Below are 21,582 nucleotides of genomic sequence, written 5' to 3'. Positions count from 1 at the left end.
CACAAAAATTAATGTGTTAGCTGTTTAAGGCGTTTTAGAACAATTACATTTATTCTGTTAAACGTATTCTTTGACATGTTTCTTTCCACTTGTTAATATGTCGATTATAAAAATCACAAAATGGTAAAAGTAGCCTCCCTCGAAGCATTGAGCAGCCAGGGCACCACATGTCAAAAATGGGCAAACCACAAGTAGAAACTTTACTTGTAGGATATAGCAGATTGGATGCTTCAAATACTTTTGACTTAATGAATACATAAATGGGGATAGGGTAACAGTAGGAGGGGATAAGGTTAGTAAAGTTAGGAGGTATACGAAAAAAGTGAAATGAAGATAATACATACAAGGTGGTGGGAAGCAATACCACCAATATACCACCAATATACAAAATGAGTTACATAACACACAAAATGAATGGAATTAAAACGAATAAAAAGGAAGTTGAAATTAGGGACACCGGCTTGAAATGGTCTGTAATCAGTATAATGAAGACAGGGCTTAGGTGGGAATGTTAAAACGTGTATTGGACATGCTTATCATATAATTTCCATTTTTTAAAGCAGCTGGACAAGACAGTGGAATAATTAATATTCTCACTGAGATAAATACTGACTTTATAACGTAAGACAAATAAATGCGGTCGACTTGAGATACTAATATACGAATTCACTCAATAACTTGTCTGAAGTCAGAGCAGACATAATTTATATATTTTGTCTCACACACAAGAAGACATCAAACAGACAGGAAAGCGTAGCGACTAAATTGTAGAGGGGCCATTTATCAAACCGCCACCGTGCTTTAAATGTGAATTGTATACTTTTAAAATAGTTTTAACATATTTTACAACTACTTGATTTTAATAAGCATTATGTTTTATTTTTTGAAAGTTTATTAACTATATCTCTATAGTATATAAGATAAACTTTAAGAAATGTTTCTACGTCTTATGTGTTTAAGCCCGGACGTTATGTTGCAACTTTGGTGAACTCCTTCCATATTTTGTAAAAGCGGTGTCTGGTTAATAAATGCAGTTGGTCTGTAATATTGAATAATATCGAGTCACATTTATATCCTTATTTTTTTTTCAATTTCAAATACTGCAGTAAACTCAAGCAGATATTGTGAAAAATACTTACATATTTTCAAGATTATTTATTATTTTTACGTACCTATGTTTCAACCACAAGTGACTATGATTAATCTGTTTTATACGACATTATTCACAAGACTTAATGAAATCTATCTTACATCATGCTTTATGCAAAAACAGCAAACGCTTATAGTTCATCAAAAAAGTCAGAGTTTACATGTAATTCAGTATATTTGATAAACCGAATGAAGTAATTATGTCCAAGTTCAGACATGAACAGAATGTCATCATGGACAATGATAACACTTCGTGATGTCCTTTTACCTCATTTCATTTTATTTTCCATTTTATTAATAGTAAGCCGTGTTCTACAAAGATTACACTTATTCCGTGACAGAATTAATTAGTCTCTGTATAAAAACCGAATTCACTATATAACCTCATTTGTTTTATCAAATGTATGGGTCCGTCTCAAAATTTAACTACTTAGCGATTTGTCTTATACTTTGTCAAATACCTCTATGTCGTTTGAATAAAGATAACGCTGAAAGGCATAAGTTATATTTTGCAAAATTAACCCTAGTTTGCTTTAGAGATTATATTAGAAGATAATCTGCATCGACGCAGTCATAGGTAGAAGATCCTCTGTGCATTTTCTTATCTGGATTGCTTCCTCACAGGAAGAATTCATCGGTGCGAGTGAGGCTCCAACTCACATAGGTGAGGGGCAAGTGATTTGAAGTCAGCGGCCTCAACCACTCGAGAAGTGAGGCCCTTGTATTTGAAGAGTTTCAGTGGTACATCATAATAAAATGGAGAATATTTTTACAAGACTGAATAATTCTTAATATTTGCAGCAGAAACATCAAAAACTAAATATTAAGAAACATATCATAGCCATTTTAGCATGCGACTGACGCGGAGCTAATCGAGTTTAAGTATATCAATAAATTTACCCACGGATTTCAATTAATTCATAAAAATTTTCGTTTCCGTATGCCGAGTCCATGCTTTTTTTCTACGTTTTCTGGATAAATGACGTTACGCCACTACTTCCGGTTTATCAAACGTGCAGAACTACCTTAAATAAAGAAACTATTCCATTGCATCTACAGATATAGACTGTGTCATTTGTATTAACCCTTATCCTGCTATATTTCTATAATGAACTTATCTACCTTTGAATTTGGACGGTACCATTAACTGTTTTAACGGGTGCATACCAAATGTATACTGACTGAATGGCGAACAGTGCAGATCATGATCTACATTAGTCGCTAAGGCTTAATAACTTACCGCCAGCAGCCTAAAGGTTAAATGAAAATTGATAATTAAACTCATTTTAGAAGTCGGTATCTTTATGAGGATCAAAGATTGTGCCTAACATAGGTTTTGAATTCAAATAAATGTAACCAAAGAGTTTGTCAGTATTATTCATATTAAAACATGTTTCTTTGGAAATTATAGAGTCCAGAGATTGTGCAGTGAAACACTCCAGTGAAGTTGCTGTACCCATTGCCATAGTTTAGAATTATTTCAGAGAATATTACTGACGAAGTTCCTGATATAACAAACGCTGTGAAAGCAACCTTATTTTCTGAAAGTATAAAATCAATTAATTCATTGAAAGACTTATAAGAGCATAATTTATAGGGCACAACTTGGCAAGTTGCTAGTCAAAATAAAAATCTAATCACTACTTCCGTTTTAGCTCGTCTGACATTTTCTTTTTAATATCTTCGTGTTATTGTCGTCACTTAGTCGTCGGCGTCGTTGTTGCTTATTTATTTGTTTTGGTCCTCCTTTTTGAAAAGTTGAAATAAAAAAAGCTTTGAAACTTTTATTATCTCTTTGAAAATAAGACCAGAGAAAAAGTGTGTGCTTGAGTCCTTTTTTATTTTTCCTGTGTGGGATCTTTTATTTATCTTTTTTCTAACTGAAAAAAAAACAACAACAAGTGATGCCAGTAAAAAAACAGCTTCCGTCAATTCAACTACGGTAGATTTAAAATAATACATATCCGTTGTTGTTGTACGTACATACTACCGTGTTTTAGTGAACCACGATCAGACATAAAGCATACTCTGTAAAACAAAATATAAAATATACATTAAATCAGATCATAGGCAGTTTTCCACGTGGTTTACCTTAGCAATCCTTGCTGCATGAACCGCCGAGTTCTTATAATGTCACTTCTCCTGTTGGACATTTGTTCTTGTGTTTTATAAGTACACATGAACTTGATATACTTTATATATGGGCAGGCTGATCTTTCATAAAACAGTATATTGTTTTAAAATTTAGAATTCATGGAAATGAAATACATTGAGCAAAATGTCTAACATGCTAATGTCAAAGGAAAGTCGTTTGTTGCTTGTTTGTTGAAATGTTGCTTGCGTTATACAGTATATTCACAGTATAACATTCTTTAGAAAATACCAGACCCAAAACAACAAAAAGTACGACACGATTATTATCATAATCAAGGAAATTGGATTACATATGTTTTTGTCATTCGCTTGCAACTGATGCACGTATCCTAGACAAGCGAACAGAAGTGAACTTTCATCTACAATTAAACGTTCAAATTACTAAGACAGGTGAGTGACCAAAAGGTAGACGTTTAAAAAATCTTTCTCAGTAGTTCTCAGACAGTAAACGTGCTGTTTGAAAATATAGATTGAGACTAAATTGGTCATTTAAGAGATAATTGATGAAGTAACTTTAGCCAAGATATTGGCATTGATAGAAAAACATAATTGTATATGCAGTTTTTTGTTGTATGCCGTCTGAAATTTAAACATATATAATAGGGAGGTAATTTCAAAATATGTTTTAAATGCTCCATTTAGATGTCTGAGTAGTGTTGTAAAATGCTTCTAAGAACAAAATTACGGATTTCAATTTAGTTAATTCATTTTCATTTTGTATATAGGCTCAATAACCATGAAACATGTTAAATCATTCGTGTTATGATATAACTTCATTTTTGATAGGTTCTGTTGAATTTGGAAAAACGCTAATAATTTGTTGCTATCATTGGAGGAACCTGTCTGACGCAGTGAAGGTATAAGTTTTCCGATTAATTCTTTGGGATCATGGAGTCCATTCAGCATTTGTGTAATAGCTATAGAGTTCCGCTTAAGCGGGTGCTAGGGGGCGTGAGAGGTGTTGCACATTTCATTACCTCTCATGAACAGACTCAGTCAAACCGAGTCTGCTAATATTCTTCTTGGTTGCATTCTTTGCCTTTAAATGATCTTTTTACAGATTTTATTAATTATCAAAAGCAATGTTTAAGTGCCGTGTGGCGGCTGTAAAATGTATCCCCGTAATTTTATTCAGTGTTGTTATATTTTCTGGTCCTTTGGGATCATGGACTTAATTCAACATATGTGTAATAAAGTTCCACTTAAGCCGGTGCTAGTGGGCGTGAGAGGAATTGCACATTTCATTACCTCTCAAGAATAGATTCAATCAAACCGAGTCTGCTATCATTCTTCTTGGTTGCATTCTTTGCTTCCAAAGGAACTTTGTTAAGATTTTATTAGAAGGTATGTGTTACATGACGGTTTATAGTCTGGACAAATATGTAGAAAAGCCCATAAGGATGGGTCACATTTAAGTAATGCATCCGTTTATACAGCATCCCACCTGAAAATAGGGTAAACATCTGATTGAACTCGCTCTAACTAGTTGTCTTCAAGAAAAATCTAATTTTGCCACAAAAGATGTAAGTTAAGTGATCAGTTAAGTACTTACAGATACAACCCATTATCAGAAGCTTCACAACTTAATTACATCTATCTTCCAGTAATGTGTCCTCTAGTTATAATTACCTCTGTCGAGGTGTCTAAAATGACTTATACACCTCTCTATTTATTCCGGTCCCGTCATTGTAAGTCAGGCTATTAAAACCTCTTATCTCTCCTGACTAAGAGACATTTCAATGTCACCAAAGTCATGCACAATGCCAAAACCATATAAACATTTGATCATAACAGTGATCCTAGTTTTTATGTGAAGTTAACATCTGCACCAATCCCTTTGTTAAATTTAGACAGTGTCCTTAACAATACTTGATAGCACGACGTACTTGTACTTTACGCTTTCAACTTGTTATAGGCGTTTTAGGACAATTACGTTTATTCTGTTAAACGAATGTCCGATATGTCTCTTTCAACTTGTTAATATGTCGATTATAAAAATCACAAAAACTAAAAGTAGCCTCCCTCAAAGCATTGAGCAGCCAGAGCACCACGTGTCAAAAATGGGCAAACCACAAATAGAAACATAGAATGATGGTATGCTCCATTACTTGAAAAGATAAATGGGGATATGGTAACAGTAGGAGAGGGAAAGGTAAGTATAAATGGAGTTAACAAGTGAAGAGACGATAAAACAATAAAAGGAGGTGGGAATATATAATACACAAAATAAGTTACATAACATATAAAATGAAACGAATAAAACGGAAATTGAAATTAGAGACACCGTCTTGGAATGGACTGTAATCAGTATAAAGAAGACGGCGTTGGGGTGGGAATGTTAAAATGTGTATTGGACATGCTTACCATACACTTATCCTTTTTAAAGCAGCTGGACAAGACAGTGGAATAAGATTCCCGCTGAGATAAGGTACTGACGTTATAACGTAAGACAAATAAATGCGGTCCAATTGAAATAGTAATATACCAATGTACTTAATGATGAGAGCACGCAAAATTTATATATTCTGTCTCACACACAAGTAGCTACCAAACAGGAAAGCGTAGCGACTAAATTGTAGTGGGGCCAATCATCAAACTTCCACTATGATTTAACAAGAGGACCATGATGGTCCTGAATCGCTCACCTCTTCCCACATGACCCAGTTTATAAACATTCAGACCAACTTTCATACAGATCCCATGAAAAATATGGCCTCCAGAGAGGTCACAACGTTTTTTCATTATTTGACCTACTGACCTACTTTTTGAAGGCACGTGACCCACTTTCGAACTTGACCTAGGTATCATCAAGATGAACATTCTGACCAATTTTCATGAAGATCCATTCATAAATATGGCCTCTAGAGATGTCACAAGGTTTTTTTATTTTTAGACCTACTGACCTAGTTTTTGACCGCACATGACCCTGTTTCGAACTTGACCTAGATATCATCAAGATGAACATTCAGACCAATTTTCATACAGATCCCATGAAAAATATGGCCTTTAGAGAGGTCACAAGGTTTTTCTATTATTTGACCTACTGACCTAGTTTTTGATGGCGTGTGACCCACTTTCGAACTTGACCTAGATATCATCAAGATGAGCACTCTGACCAATTTTTATGAAGATCTCATGAAATATATGGCCTCTAGAGAGGTCACAAGGTTTTTCTATTTTTAGACCTACTGACCTAGTTTTTGACCGCAGGTGACCCAGTTTCGAACTTGACCTACATATCATCAAGATGAACATTCAGACCAACTTTCATACAGATCTCATGAAAAATATGGCCTTTAGAGAGGTCACAAGGTTTTTCTATTATTTGACCTACTGACCTAGTTTTTGACGGCACGTGACCCAGTTTCGAACTTGACCTAGATATCATCAAGGTGAACGTTCTGACCAATCTTCATGAAGATCTTGTGAAATATATGGCCTCTAGAGAGGTCACAAGGTTTTTCTATTTTTAGACCTACTGACCTAGTTTTTCATGGCACGTAACCCAGTTTCGAACTTGACCTAGATATCATCAAGGTGAACATTCTGACCAATTTTCATGAAGATCTTATGAAATATATGGCCTCTAGAGAGGTCACAAGGTTTTTCTATTTTTAGACCTACTGACCTAGTTTTTGACGGCACGCGACCCAGTTTCGAACTTGACCTAGATATCATCAAGATGAACATTCTGACCAACTTTCATAAAGATCCCACAAAAAATGTGACCTCTAGAGTGGTCACAAGCAAAAGTTTACGGACGCACGGACGCACGCACGGACGACGGACGACGGACGCTGCGTGATCACAAAAGCTCACCTTGTCACTATGTGACAGGTGAGCTAAAAATGAATTGTGTACTTTTAAATTATTTTTTCTAACATATTTTACAAATATTTGATTCAGTCAGGGCTGTTATATTTCGATCTTCTCAGATCGTTCAGCACGACTTTTATGTCGTGTTATTGGTACTGTTTAGTTTCTCAACATGACAATTTCGGCCCGGGTGGTTCCAATACTCCCGCTTTCATAGTCTCATAGTCTTGGGTAATGTATAATCATCCCTTGGATATGGTGCCTGCTTTTTAATTTTGTCTTTTGACAGTTCCTGTGATACGCAGGCTCCATAACCTCAGATCCCCTTCCTAAATTCCAGTTTGTTTAGTTCTGCCCATTGTTTTCTCGTTTGGGGCAAACCCATTATTTTATCTGGGGACCAAACGCCGCTCTTCATGGAATTACACGCCTCAACACGTGTATCATTGAAGGTTCCATGTTCACCGCCGTTTGAATACATCTGCGGATGTCTCCAAATTGCTTTTTGTACTTTTAGCATGTGTAAATGTTGAGTTCTGCTCAACCCGGGGCTAGAGGGCGTGGACGGTAGCATGCATTTCCACTACCGTCCATGAACAGGCTCAATCAAACCGAGCCTGCAACATTTTCGTTTTTGTCGTGTTGAGCGACCTGTGAAGTTTCTACTTTTCTCTATTTTATGTTTTATGTTTACTTTTCGAAGTTTGTTAACTATATCTCTGTAGTATATAAGATCAACTTTAAGAAATGTTTCTACCGTTTATTTTTTAAGCCCGGACGATATGTTGCTCCTTCCATATTTTGTGAAAACGGTGACTGGTTTATGTTGCAGGTAGCCTGTAATATTGAATAATGACGAGTTTATATAATATTCTTATTTTTCAATATTTAATATAACAGTAAACTCAAGCAGATATTGTGAAAAAAAACTTACATGTTTTCAAGAAGCTTATACATTGTTTTTACGTACATATGTTTTAACCACAAGTGACTGTGGTTAATCTATTTTAAACGACATTAATCACAAGACATTACATCATGCTCAGTGCAAAAACAGCAGATACTTAGTTCATCGATATAGCCAGAGTTTAAATGTAATTCAATATCTCTGTGCAACCGCATTAAGTCATTATGTCCAAAGTCCAGACATGAACAGAATATGCTATCGAAGACAACGATGACACTTCGTGATGTCTTTTTAAAAGTTGCAGCTCATACATTTCATTTTTGTTTCATTTTATTAATAGTAAGCAGTGTTCTACAAAGATTACACTTATTCTATGACATTGATTGGTCTCTATAAAGACCAAATTCAGTAGATAACCTCATTTGTATAATCAAAAGTATAATCAAAATTTAACTACATAACGATTTGTCTAATATTTTTTCGCATACGCCTATGTCGATTATTATTTACCAGATTTTTATAGCGCTCTTTTCATCTATAAAATAAACGCTCAAAAGCGCTGATAAATGTTCAAAATCGATTAAATCAGGATCAAGCTGAAAAGCATCTAGATCTATCATTTTTAAAAGATTAAATAAGTTTGCTTTAGTGATTGTATTAGAAGATAATTCATTGGTTTTAACCTGGAACCTACACAATCATATGGCGATTCTCAAGCTCTGATGGTGAAGGAAGAACACATTTGCACCTCCGTGCATTATTTCACCATGAGTGGGCACCTAGGTAGCACCACCGATCTTCCGTAAGCCAGGTGGATGACTTCCTTACATGAAGAATTCAACGCCTTCGAGTGAGGCTTGTTATTTGAAGTCAGCGGCCATTGAGGCACCTGAACTAAGTTTAAGTGTTATATTATGGCGAATATTTTCACATGATTGATGAATTCTTAATTTCTGTATCAGAAACCAACAATAATAACATATATAGCAGGAGGCATATCATAGCCCTTTTTGTGACTTGTGCAGACCTGATTGAGTTTAAGTATATTAATCTGAAAAAAATAATGAAATAAAGTACATAAAACTTGATTTTATTGTCGAGAAATATCTAATCAAGTTTTTGTATTACCTTAAATTCTACCATCTGTTATAAATAAAACACAATGCCGTCTAATTAATGATCATTATTAACAACAACAAACAACATTACACACGAAATAATTTAAATCCAAATTTGGCACTAATACTATGTTTCATGAAGGAAAGGTTCGGAAAACTGCCTCAAAAACGTTTAAAAGAATATTCAATTTCATCAAGCCTACCCAATCCGGATTTCCCGTTCTTTGCGCAATTCAATATTTAATTTAATTAAATAATTATGGAAAACGCAGAATATTTTTCTTGAATAAAGCTTAATAATTTTACCTACTTAATATGACTTTATCTATTGATCATTGCACATGCTTTATATAAGGATGGCTTTAATCACAAGCAAAACGAGTTTTATTTTTCTTCCTGTCGTTTAACATTTATGTATTTTTTTGGATAAAAGTGAAGATCTATAAATGATGTGAAATATTTGCTTTTTAATATTAATCACTTTAATTTCATCTTATACAATTGCTTAAGCAAAATCATGTTTGTTTCTCAAAAATAATGTATGCGTTACAACGTAATACTGATTAAGATGACATACGCGGTTGCGAACAACTATTAGACAAGTCGCTATTTTACGATAAAATGACTCAAACGCGTTTAAACCCTCAGTTTCCTTTATAAAGGTTACTGACCGTTCCTGGGCGGTGCACCTATTTTCAACTTGTTTTCTGTCCGTCTCGTATTATGGCGTGTTGTGTTATTTGTTGCTGGCGTTTCATTCCTCTTTTTCCTCACTACCCCTATAGTTCCCTCCCATCACTTCCCTTTGCATTTGCTCTCCCTTGCATTTACACCCCTCTCATTTTACTATGAGTAAGTTATCGTTCCCACCATACTTTTGGCCGCCGGTCGTCCTTAGGCGGTGCCTGACTGTTGTTTTTTTCCTGCTTGTCTGTTTGTTTATCTGTGTATTTTAGTTGTGTGCGTGCGTGCATGCGTGTGTTTGTGTGTGTTTTTGTTTTATACGTTCGTGTCTGCGCTGCTGTGGATTACGGTGTAGGGAGCATGCGTTTAAGGAACGTTGCTTTCCCTGTTGAATATTCATCCTTGCTCTACTTTCCACCAACACCCGCCCATTTTATCTACCACTTATCCCTCCCCTTTTTTTCTGTATTTTGCAAATCATTAGAAGGTACTTGACGGTGGATTTTTGAACCGCCCGTCTACAATATTTTTCCGTTACAGCTTTCTTCTGTTGTGGGCCTACCTTATGATGCATGGCTCTATGATTGAGTTCTGGGGTGTTCTGTGCTTCCCGAAAATCTACCCTTGCCTTTTCTCTTTTAAAATAAACATATCTTTTCAGTTTTCTTTTCTATATTCTATAAATCCTTTAATGAAATTTATACACTTCTTACACAACTGCGTTGTTATAATGTTTTGCTAAACTTTGAATACATCGCCTTACTAACAAGGGCGGGAGTATAGATTATATGGTCCATGTACTTTCATGTTTTTTATCTGTGTAAATGGCATGGATTCCACTGCATCCACCGATATAGACTGTGTCGTTTGTATCTAAATGAAAAGTGCCAGATAAACTCAGGGAGTACCCGCTTGCATCATTTTCAGAGCCGGCATCTTCATGAGGATCATAGATGGCGCCTAACTGAGGTTTTGAATTCAAAAAAATGTAACAGGAAAATGTGTCAATATTAATATTGTGATCATGTTTCTTTGAAAATTGTCCTGAAAAGTAATAGAGGCCAGGGATTGTGCATAGAAACACTCCGGTGGAGTTGCTGTACCCATTGCCATAGTTCTGAATTATTTCAGAGAATATTGCTGTCATAGTTCCTGATATTCCATACGCTGTGAAAGCAACCTTATTTTCTGAAAGTATAAAATCAATTGATTCAGTGAAAGTCTTATAAAAGTATTTCATCATTTTTATACTTGTGGTGACATTAACGATAATGTTCTATTTAAAACAAAATTAAAGAGAAGCACTAATGTTTTTACTCGGCACAGCATTCCAGTTTGGCGATTACTCGGAGTTAAGCTTAGTATACCTATGTAGCATATGATGTCTTTATCAAAACCGTTTGCATTGGTTAATGAAGTAGCGAGAAATTGAAAAGTTCTTGGCATCAGTTCTCCCATCCATACCGAATTTTCCTATAATTCTGAATAGATTTTACCGCACATTTTCTTAGATGGACCAACAGGATACCCGTATACTTTTATATAATAATGTAATTGATTCAACATGACCTACAGATCTGTCTTTTTAAAACATGCATTACATAATTTCAAGTGGTATAATATATGACTGCCTATTCAGCGTTCAGAAAAGGTCAGGTTTTCAAACTTGCTAAGGTGTTCAAAAATATTCGGAAAAACAATTGATATTCTATATAATGTACAACTTACCGCTTAGTTAAAAATTGTTTGTGTGTGTCGATTTCTACTCTTTATCTGAAAGACATCTTTGATCCTTACCAAGAGGAACAAATACTGTGTCAGTTTTACCCTACCCTGCACTAATCCTACCGTCCTTTTGCATATTAAAATTTTTATAGATACGCGTTTTCATATTAAACCTGTAGTAGACATGTGGTTTGTGCTATATACCCGAGATGCATCGGAGATCTATTACTTATAATACGAAGGCACTAGTTTACTTACATTTATATGATCACTTTTTAAAACTGTAAATAGTAGACATGGTTGGATCTTCAATAAATATTAAAAATGCCATCATAACTAATGTGCTCTGTGAATACCCACCAGGACATGTTTGCTTGTTACAGGTGCTAACTTGTACAGGAGTACCGTTACACGCTTTCCCCAATAATGATGGTGCAGGGTTTGTACAGGTTCGTGTCTGTGATCTTACTCCACCGCCACAAGTCTCACTACATGTACCCCAACTACTCCAGCTGCTCCAGCTCCCATCTACAAAATAAGAACATAATGTTTAAAATATGACATGTTTATTAATATTATGAAGGTAATATTAAATCAATCCTGTCGAATATGTTAACATTTGATAGTTAATTTTATGTTTTGTTCCTTTGATTATTTCAATACTTTATTTTAAGAGTAACAGGTATCTATTGATTTTCACGAGTTCCGGTAATGAAAAAACATAGATCCACATCGCATTTTCCATACTGTGAAGTCTAAAAACTATAATCAATATGAAGCAAATCGTCAAATAAAACAGGGTGATGATATTTTTAAGATCACGCCTTCATATAGATGTCATAGTAAATGCAAAGTTATTCAGTGAGTGTTTGGTAGTGCTTGTTTATACAGAAGTCCCCTACCGGTATAAAACTTTGTTAGTGTTAGGAGCTAAGAAACAAACACTATTTTACCTAAATTTCAATAGTGACCTTGACCTACAAGCAAAGATCATGTACACAACACATTGTTTGAATACTTTTCGAGTAATCGCAGGATCAAGATTTGCGGATGGACAGAGGGCGAACAGACAGACGGACGGACGGCATTCCTACAGTCCCCTCCGGTGAACTGGTAGGTGACTAATAATATCCTTTGGAAGCATAGAACGCAACCAAGAAAAAAATGTAGAATGAGTCTGTTTGCCTGAGTGTCCATGAGAAGTAATGAAATGTTGTACACCCCTTACACCCCAAGCACCGGCTATCTTGTTTTTTTAAAGCATTAATTGACTATAGATTCTAAAGAAATCTAGTAAAAAGACTCGCTTGACAAGACTCACGCGTGCGACTTTCACTTTAGTTCTTACTTTTTTCTCTCTCATGAATGGTATGCAACAATGCAGCGCAATAAAGAGCGAGCAATACAGACATTTTGTGTATTCAGCGTTATTCTACATTACCTGTCTTCTTCGTGTCCTTGAATAACTATTAAAATATAAGAAACAGTCCTTGCGTCTTACCAGAACAAGCGCCAGGTAAACATATTCGATCATCTCTTGAGTCCCCAAAACAATGATCCCCTGTGAGACTGGGATATGGGGTAAAACACGACCTGCTACGAGACTGCATGCCAACATCACACGAAATTGAACAAGATCCGCAAGAGGACCATGTGCTCCAACCTCCATGAACTGAAAAAAAACAACTGAGCTTCCACAAAATGTATATATACTGTAACTGCCTACTTCATATAACAATATATCTGTTTTAAAGTATTTGAACGTATAACTAGTACCTTTATGCTATAAATAGTGGTTGTATGAGCATTATTAAATTTTATTACAAAGTTCGTCTCACCACAATACCAAACTAAACTGGAATTGGTTTTTGGGCTTTTAAATTCACAATTGTGTCGTTTTTACGCACATTAATAGTAAATGTAACTGTAACATCTAAGAATAAAATGTTATTAGGAATGCAATAACGTATATTTACAAAGAAAGAAGAACTCTGTAATTCTTCTCATCATAAAGTTGGAAAACATGTTCAGTGTTAAATTTTTTCTCGTGTATAGAGAACAAACAAAAGAAAACACTATGACATTGAATTTTGTAATTAGAATTAAAATGATCTTGAGATCGAGTATTTTGCACAATATGTAGGTAACTTACAATACTATTTAAATAACTGTACATTCGCTAACTTTTACACTCACCTTGACTTTTCGGTAGGAATACGATAACAGTCAACACTATGACTGCAATATACAGCAAAACAAGCATTGCCAAAATTGTATAAATAATAATTTTGTTCCGATTTTGTGTATTTTCCTTCTTATTATGTTTTACCGTTTCTGTTTTGCTGCTCAAGTGTAATTGCTCATAATCTGCTTCGCCTTTTTCTGGTTGATCCACAAGCTCGTTTTCAACCGTTGCCACAGTAACAGCCGTGTTCTCGTATAGATTAGTCTTTCTGTGGCGCTTAGTTTCAGACGTTGTCTTACTTATATCACTAAACTCCATTTTTATATAACAGACATTTACTACTCGTTTCTATTACTTTGAATGCACATTTAATTGATCAACTCAATTCGCACTTCTTGTACTGAAATCTAATAACTCAAAATATTACTATAACATAACATAACGGGATTTAACTTCCTTGTTACTTGAACATGTAAAACTAATCCTGTATTCCTTACCGAAGTTTTTAATTTATTAGACTGATTAAATCAATAATTTTTAAAATTATTAAAGGCAAGTATAATCAATTCCTAAACCTTTTATAGCTACAACATATCAAATTTCTAAATAGCATGTTTTGACCTCTCTGGTATCTAAAATATTGTTATTTGATATTTTTTGATAAAGTCAAAAGATAACACTCCCAAATAATTTAAATATTCGCGTGTAAAAGAATAAAATCCAGATTACCTTGTTTGAAATAATTTACTTCATAAAAAGTGATTTGCAAATTAGCGGTATTAAAGATCAAGAATAGTGCGGTTTTAAGAATCAAAATAGAACGACGTTATGACATGCAATCCTGAAACAGTTTCCACTTTGTATAACAATGGAGACTATAAAATTAGATTAGGTATACAATCTGTAAGAATACTATTTGGAGGAATAGAACGCAACGAAAGAAAAATAATTGCAGACTTGGTTTGATTGAGTCGGTCCATGTGAGATCATGAAATAGGTAACACCCCTCACGCCCCCACCACCCCCACTAGGATTAAACATTGAACGGACTCCATAATCCGAATGGACCAGAAAACTCAAAAACACTAAATGTCATTTCGTATTGTTTAACAACTTGAACTATGTTAAGCTTATATTCAGGTTCCATATACTTATTTCATTCGCATATTTAAGCGTATACCTCCACATAAAGTAGTAGTATTTCAAACCAATTAAGGTATATTTCATATAAAACTTATGTACATATTTAGAGGGTGTTTTGTAATTAATAAGCAACTTTTAAAATGTATGTATGCATGAAAAGAGGCAATTTTCACTTCGTTTATTGATGGATTGTTATAAAACTTTAAATGTAACATCATTTAACTTGACAGGTTTTAAATATCTACATAACACTAAATGTTTTACTCCTCTAGGATTAAATATTACAAAATAAAGCCACAGATATGTAAACTGGTGTACCGAACAGTATTACAGAAAATAGTGTAGCTACAGATTCAATTAATAAGTTTTGCATTGTGATAACACCACCAAGTTTTCAAATATCATATGTTTTTATGTTAAATTATGTAAAAATATGTGTAAAATATGTGTATACCTTAACTCCAATAGATATTGATGTTATCGTTTATAGGTTTCTTCGGTTTTAGTTCGTTAGTTGTAAAAGGCTTTCTGCAGATACCGAAGTCGGTGCTTCTGGCCAAACTTATGTTAACGAGTTATTAATCTCCTGGAATTCAGAGCACCACCAAGCAATATCATGCATGCACTCGTGGTTCTATCTATATAGGTGACTTCTTTGTTGATATACGCACACCAAAAAATAGAAATCACTGCAAAAGAAGTTATAAATGGTTTGGCTGTGACAAATTGACAAGGCCTTTGATCACTGTTCAAAATCACCTTCATTAACAATCTTAATTCTAAAAAGTTAGTTTTTTTTTCGTATAGCCGTAACTGATATGTCTTACTAAATCTCATCAAGATTTAACACCGATCAGGCACTTTTATGTCTTGGATGATCGACACGGATATTGGGCCTGATTCCAATACTAGATCAGGAAACCGAAAAAAAATGAGTGTGCTATTTTTATTTTGCTTGGTTGCGTTTTATGTTTCCAAAGGATTTTTTTTACAGATTTTATTAACTATCACAACAACAATCATTAGGTGCCCTGTGGCGGCTGTAAAACGTCTCCCCGTAGTTTGATTCAGTGTTGTTTTATTTTCTGGTCCTTTGGGATCATGGAGTCCATTCAATATTTATATCTTTGTAATAGAATTTCGCTTAAGCCTTAAACCGGTGCTAGGGGGAGTGAGAGGTGTTGCACATTTCATTACCACTCATGAACAGATTAAATCAAACCGAGTCTGCTATTATTTTGCTTGGTTGCAATCTATGGTTCCAAAGGATCTTTTCATAGATTCTATTAAGAAAATTAGTCATGATACAATTTTATAATTACATTCTAATCACGAATCATAATTAGGTTGATGGCTGTACATAAATAATGATGTACATGCATAATAAATTCAATGGTTCTACACATACATCGGGTGGATTGTTCGCTGGAGATGCTGGCACGAACTCTCAATCTCAGAATTAATGTAAATTGTTCGTGCAAATACATAAGTAAATTCTTTCACATATATATGTGTATATATAAAAGTATATATTGCATCGGTCAAAAATACAATGTTTAATAAACTTGTGTTCAAGTGTTTCACATAATAAAGCAAGGATCGGTCCAAAATGAAATGTTTAATAAAATTTTGTTCAAGTCTTTTACATAATAAAGCAAGATATCATTACGCTCGTTTTTGATGTCCGAAGAGCTAATGTCTTTGTCTATGCCGTGAAGGTAAAATAGTCTTAAATATGTTCCATATATATATCTAGGTATTCAGATCATCTTAGACTAAAATATCCCAGTTGGTATTCGGATCAACTGAGATACGGTTCACGCGTGTGCCGAGAAGGTATTTGGATCTTTTGGGATATATTCAACGTGTACGCAGAGTAGGTATTTTGGATCAATCATTTGGAAAATAATATGTACCCAGAGTAGGTATTCGGATCATTTTGAAATATTCAATATGTACGCAGAGTAGGTATTCGAATCATTTCGGAAATATTCAACATGTATGCAGAGTAGGTATTCGGATCATTTCGGAAATATTCAACATGTACGAAGAGTAGGTATTCGGATCATTTCGGAAATATTCAATATGTACACAGAGTAGGTATTCGGATCATCTGAGGTATGTTCCAAGTGTATGCCGATTAGGTATTCAGATATTCTGAGATGTTTTTTTCAAGTGTATGCCGAGTAAGTATCTGGATCATCTGATATATGTTTCACTCATATGCCACGTACGTATTATCTGAGGTATATTCCACGCCGAGTAGGAATCAACTGAGATTTGTACCACGTGTGTGCTGAGTAAGTGTCATATGAGGTATGTTCCACGTGTATGCCAAGTGGGTATCATCTGGGGTATATTCCATGAATATGCCGAGCGGACATTAGGATCATCTGAGTTATTTTCCTTGAGTATGCCGAGAAGGTATTCGGATCATTTGAGATATTTTTCACTTTTATCCCGAGTATATAGTCGGAAAATTCGGAATAGTTTTCACGTAAATATGCCGAGTAGAACTTCGGATCATCTGAGACATTTCCACGTGTTTGCCGAGTAGAACTTCGGATCATCTGAGATATTTCCACGTGTATGCCGGGTATATAGTTGGAAAATTCGAAATAGTCTTCATGTACATATGCCGAGTAGAACTTCGGATCATCTGAGATATTTCCATTTGTATGCCGAGAAGAACTGCGGATCATCTGAGGTATTTCCCTGTGTATGCCGTGTAGAACTTCGGATCATCTGAGGTATTTCCATGTGTATGCCGAGTAGAACTTCGGATCATCTGAGGTATGTCCATGTGTATGCCGAGTACAACTTCGGATCATCTGAGGTATTTCCATGTGTATGCCGAGTAGAACTTCGGATCATCTGAGGTATTCCCATGTGTATGCCGCCAACGAATTAGTCAAATTAAACATTTACATAGGCTCTGTTATCAGAAGCAGGAATAGGCCTTTTAGAGAAGTCATATATGTATGTACATTACTTGACGCAAGATTGTCATTAATTATGTGCTGTTGCAAAAGCAACCTTCAGAGTTACTTAAAGAGCGAAAGCAGTTAGACCTGATTGTGAATCTAGAAGTGCAGTCACTGCAGAATAACTTGTTATTTTACGGGGTGCCTGAGGCAGAAAAAACTAAAATCTGTGAAGTGCTAGTCAAAACTCTCTGCAGAGATACGCTGAAAATTGATGACGCTTACACTTTTGTAGTTAAGAAGGCTCGGCGTTTGGGTAAACGATCGGCGGGTAAATCACGTCCTTTCTTGACGACGTTTCATTACCGTCATCAACGTGTGCGCGTGCGCTCAATGTTGTTTGATCTGGCAGACTATCTTAAGGAAACAGGCATAGGCGTCGAAGTTCAGCTATCACAGTTAGTCCGTGAGGCGCGGCGTTCATTAGATCTCGTTATGGAACAAGCTATCAAAGACGGCAACTGAGTCAGATTTGTTGGGAAGAAACTATTTGTGGGTAATGTCGAGCAAAAGGTGTCACAAAAAGTCATCTATAAACATTTTTTTCATAGAACATAAATAGGTTGAACAGGAGTGAATGTGACAGTGATCTTTTGTTATTTCTAAACGATTATGACTTCGTTCTCTTTAATGAAACGTGTATATCAAAAACTGATTACTTTAACTATGACATCGTGGGCTTTTAAAGTACTCATATATAAGTAATAAGTCAAAAATACAAACAAAGGAAGGTCAAGTGGTGGAATTTCATTATATTATAAACACTACATAAAAAATATATATAACCATTTATGATAAAAGTCAGTATGGATATATTTGGGTAAAGTTAGATATTATTATTTATTGTTAACAAAGATGTTTATATCTTTCATTTATACATTCCGCCGACTTCTGCTAATGTTATTAATAGAGAAGAGTTTGATTTTTTTGGGATAAAATCGAATCTGACATCTTAAAATACAAAGAACTTGGTAAAATTTACGTTTCCGGAGCATTTAATTATTATAGTTGAATCTCAGATTTACTTGATTACCTCGAGTTTTGTAAGTGCATTTATCAACATTTGTCATTTGTAAAAAGGGCAGACATTTTACCTTGTTAAAGTCGAGATAAAATTACTGACGCACAAGGTAGACGCTTTATTGACCTACGTTTTAGTACAGGCTGTATAATCGCTAACGGGCGCTTTTTAGCAGATAAGAAAAATGTAAGAATACTGTTGATTACTTAGTTTTAAGCAGCAAAGATTTACATAGCTTGAATAAATTTGAGATTTTATCATTTACTGAGTTTTCGGATCACGCACCGTTGAGCTTTAGTTTTCTTCGTAAACAGGCTGAAAGGGATGATCCCCATTAAATAATGGGTCATGTAACGAAACACAAAGAATAATCTGGGATGCTAGCAAAGCCGAATTATTTGTTGATAAATAAAACAACGGGCGGATGAGTTTAGTAAATTGTCACATGGACTGAATTCCATTCCGGTCTCCAAGGTTGTTGACAATTTCACAACAATTCTGAGTAATGCGTCTATTGATGTTTTTGTTAATACGAGGTCAGATCGTAATTTAAATACCCGTAAGCATAATAAACGGTCTGAGTGGTTTGATGAAAACTGTTTCAAGGAAAAGAAACTGTTTAATAATGCAAGGAACACATTCATTAGAGATAAATCTGATGCGTCTGGGCGACGTTTTGTGTGTGCTAGAACGAGATTTAACAAAGTTAAAAGAATTGCTTGAAAAAAGTATAAACTCGACGAAGGAAACCTCGAGGCAGTTTTGGAAAGCAGTTAATAAAACTATTAAAAGACTCAAGAAGTCCCAAGGTCCCTTTCAGTAAATGATCTTTTTAATCTTTTCCATACACTATATGGAGACTCAGGCAAATCTCATCCAGATAAAGAGACTGGGGGTTGTGAAAATGAACAATAAGATAGAATTTTCAGCGAAACTGAGCTACATAGGGCATTTTTTTCTCAAAACAAAAAATAAGTCGTCAGGCACTGACAAGTTAAATGTTGGAATCTTATTATGACACTATATCTCCATTTTTACTCAGTCTTTTTAATCAATTTTTCAACTCTGGAAACTACCCAGCATCATGAGGTGAGGGTATTATAGCCCCAATATTTAAGAAGGGCAATGTAAATTAGGCAAAGAATTATAGATGGATCACATTGATAAACATTTTAGCAAAGGTTTACTCTTAATTGTTCCTCAATAGACTAAATATATAGAAAATAATCACTCAAAATCAGTTTAGATTCCAAGAAAGGAAATCTATCATCAACTGTATCTTTATTTGACAGTCTATTAATAAAAAGGTATTGAATTCTGGTAACAAATTATGTTGCATCTTTATAGGCTACCAACAATGTTTCGATAAAATAGAAAGGTCCTTTCTATGGCAGAAATTAATTGCAGAACGTTACAGTTTAATTCTAAATTTGTGATCGCAATAAAAGCTATATACAATTCCGTCAAATCGTGTCTCAGGTAAGTATGACCGGTCTTATTTGGTCTGGCCCTGCAGCTTTATGGGGATTAAGGTTGCTAAGGAGTTTTTCGATACCTTGTGTTGAAATTTCAATATCAGGATCAGGAATAGGTTTGTGAGGGTTGTACGTTCTTTTCCTTGGATCCTTTTACCTGCATCTGCGATATCCTGGACCTTCATATCAGCCAAAGACTTCAGAGGGAGAGAGAGGAGATTTTGAAGTAAATACTGATTGAAATTGCTTTACTTTAAGCTTTTAACTTGTTTAAGTTTAGAAAACGATAGTCTTTTGAATTTCAAATTGTTTTGAATTCTCATTAACCAATATGCACGAACATTCATTAACATTTAACAGTTTCGGCGTTTTAGGACAATTACATTTATTCTGTTAAACGATTTTCGAAATGTCTCTTTCAACTTGTTAATATGTCGATTATAACAATTACAAACATAACAGGTAAAAGCGGCCTCCCTCGTAGTATTGAACAACCAGAGCACCACATGTCAAAAATGGGCAAACCACAAATAGAAACTGCACTTGTAAGATACAGCAGATGGGATGCTTCAAATACTTTTGACTTAATGAAAAGATAAATGGTGATAGGGTAACAGTAGGGTAGGGGTGGGGGGGGGGAGGTAAGTAAAAGGTATAGGGAAAAGGGAAGGGAAGATAATATATAAAGGTGGTGGGAAGCAATACCACCAAAAATTTCTGATCGGCATGGATTAAGTTTTAATGCTGGTTATCATGACCCGACTCTGTATACAAAATAAGTTACATAACATATAAAATAAAACGAATAAAAAGGAAGTTGAAATTGGAATGGTCTATAATCAATTTAAAGAAGATGGGGTTGGGGTGGGGATGTTAAAACGTGTATTGGGCATGTTTATCATACACTTATCATTTTCAGAGTAGCTGGACAAGACAGCGGAATAAAACTCGCAGTGAGATAAGCTCCTGACGTTATAGCGTAAGACAAATAAGCGGTCAAATTGAGATACTAATGTACTCGATAACTTGTCTGAAGTCAGAGCAGGCATGATTTATATATTTTAACTCACACACAAGTACCCATCAAACAGGAAAGCGTAGCGACTAAATTGTAGAGGTGCCAATCATCAAACCTCCACTGTGCTTTAAAAATGACTTGTATACTATTAAAATATTTTTCTTACATATTTCACAAATATTTGATTGAAATAAGTATTATGT

At 34.8% G+C, this 21,582-nt stretch overlaps 1 protein-coding gene across 1 annotated transcript; it reads right to left on the bottom strand.

Annotated features, from left to right (window-relative positions):
* Positions 1-10,605: 10,605 nt before the first annotated feature.
* On the bottom strand, positions 10,606-14,263 carry LOC128550802 (isthmin-1-like). The gene is made up of 4 exons (XM_053530615.1): positions 13,750-14,263; positions 13,055-13,225; positions 11,914-12,081; positions 10,606-11,016 (listed from the first exon to the last, which is right to left on the bottom strand). The coding sequence occupies exons 1-4, from the start codon at positions 14,054-14,056 to the stop codon at positions 10,613-10,615; spliced, it is 1,050 nt and encodes a 349-aa protein (XP_053386590.1). The 5' UTR covers positions 14,057-14,263; the 3' UTR covers positions 10,606-10,612.
* Between the last annotated feature and the right edge of the window lie 7,319 nt (positions 14,264-21,582).

The sequence above is a fragment of the Mercenaria mercenaria genome, chromosome 18 (genome assembly GCF_021730395.1).
Source record: "Mercenaria mercenaria strain notata chromosome 18, MADL_Memer_1, whole genome shotgun sequence".
In the NCBI taxonomy this organism is placed as follows: domain Eukaryota; kingdom Metazoa; phylum Mollusca; class Bivalvia; order Venerida; family Veneridae; genus Mercenaria; species Mercenaria mercenaria.
The sequence above is the reverse complement of the archived record's forward strand: the minus strand, read 5'-3'. Positions and strand labels throughout refer to the sequence as shown.

What these genes read in the sequence shown, in the direction of transcription:
- LOC128550802 (XM_053530615.1), bottom strand. Translation starts at nt 14,056, where the DNA reads ATGGAGTTTAGTGATATAAGTAAGACAACGTCTGAAACTAAGCGCCAC. An exon ending in ATTCCTACCGAAAAGTCAAG is followed by an intron (nt 13,226 to 13,749) that starts GTGAGTGTAAAA and finishes GTTTTTTTTCAG; the next exon opens with TTCATGGAGGTTGGAGCACA. An exon ending in TTTACCTGGCGCTTGTTCTG is followed by an intron (nt 12,082 to 13,054) that starts GTAAGACGCAAG and finishes CTTATTTTGTAG; the next exon opens with ATGGGAGCTGGAGCAGCTGG.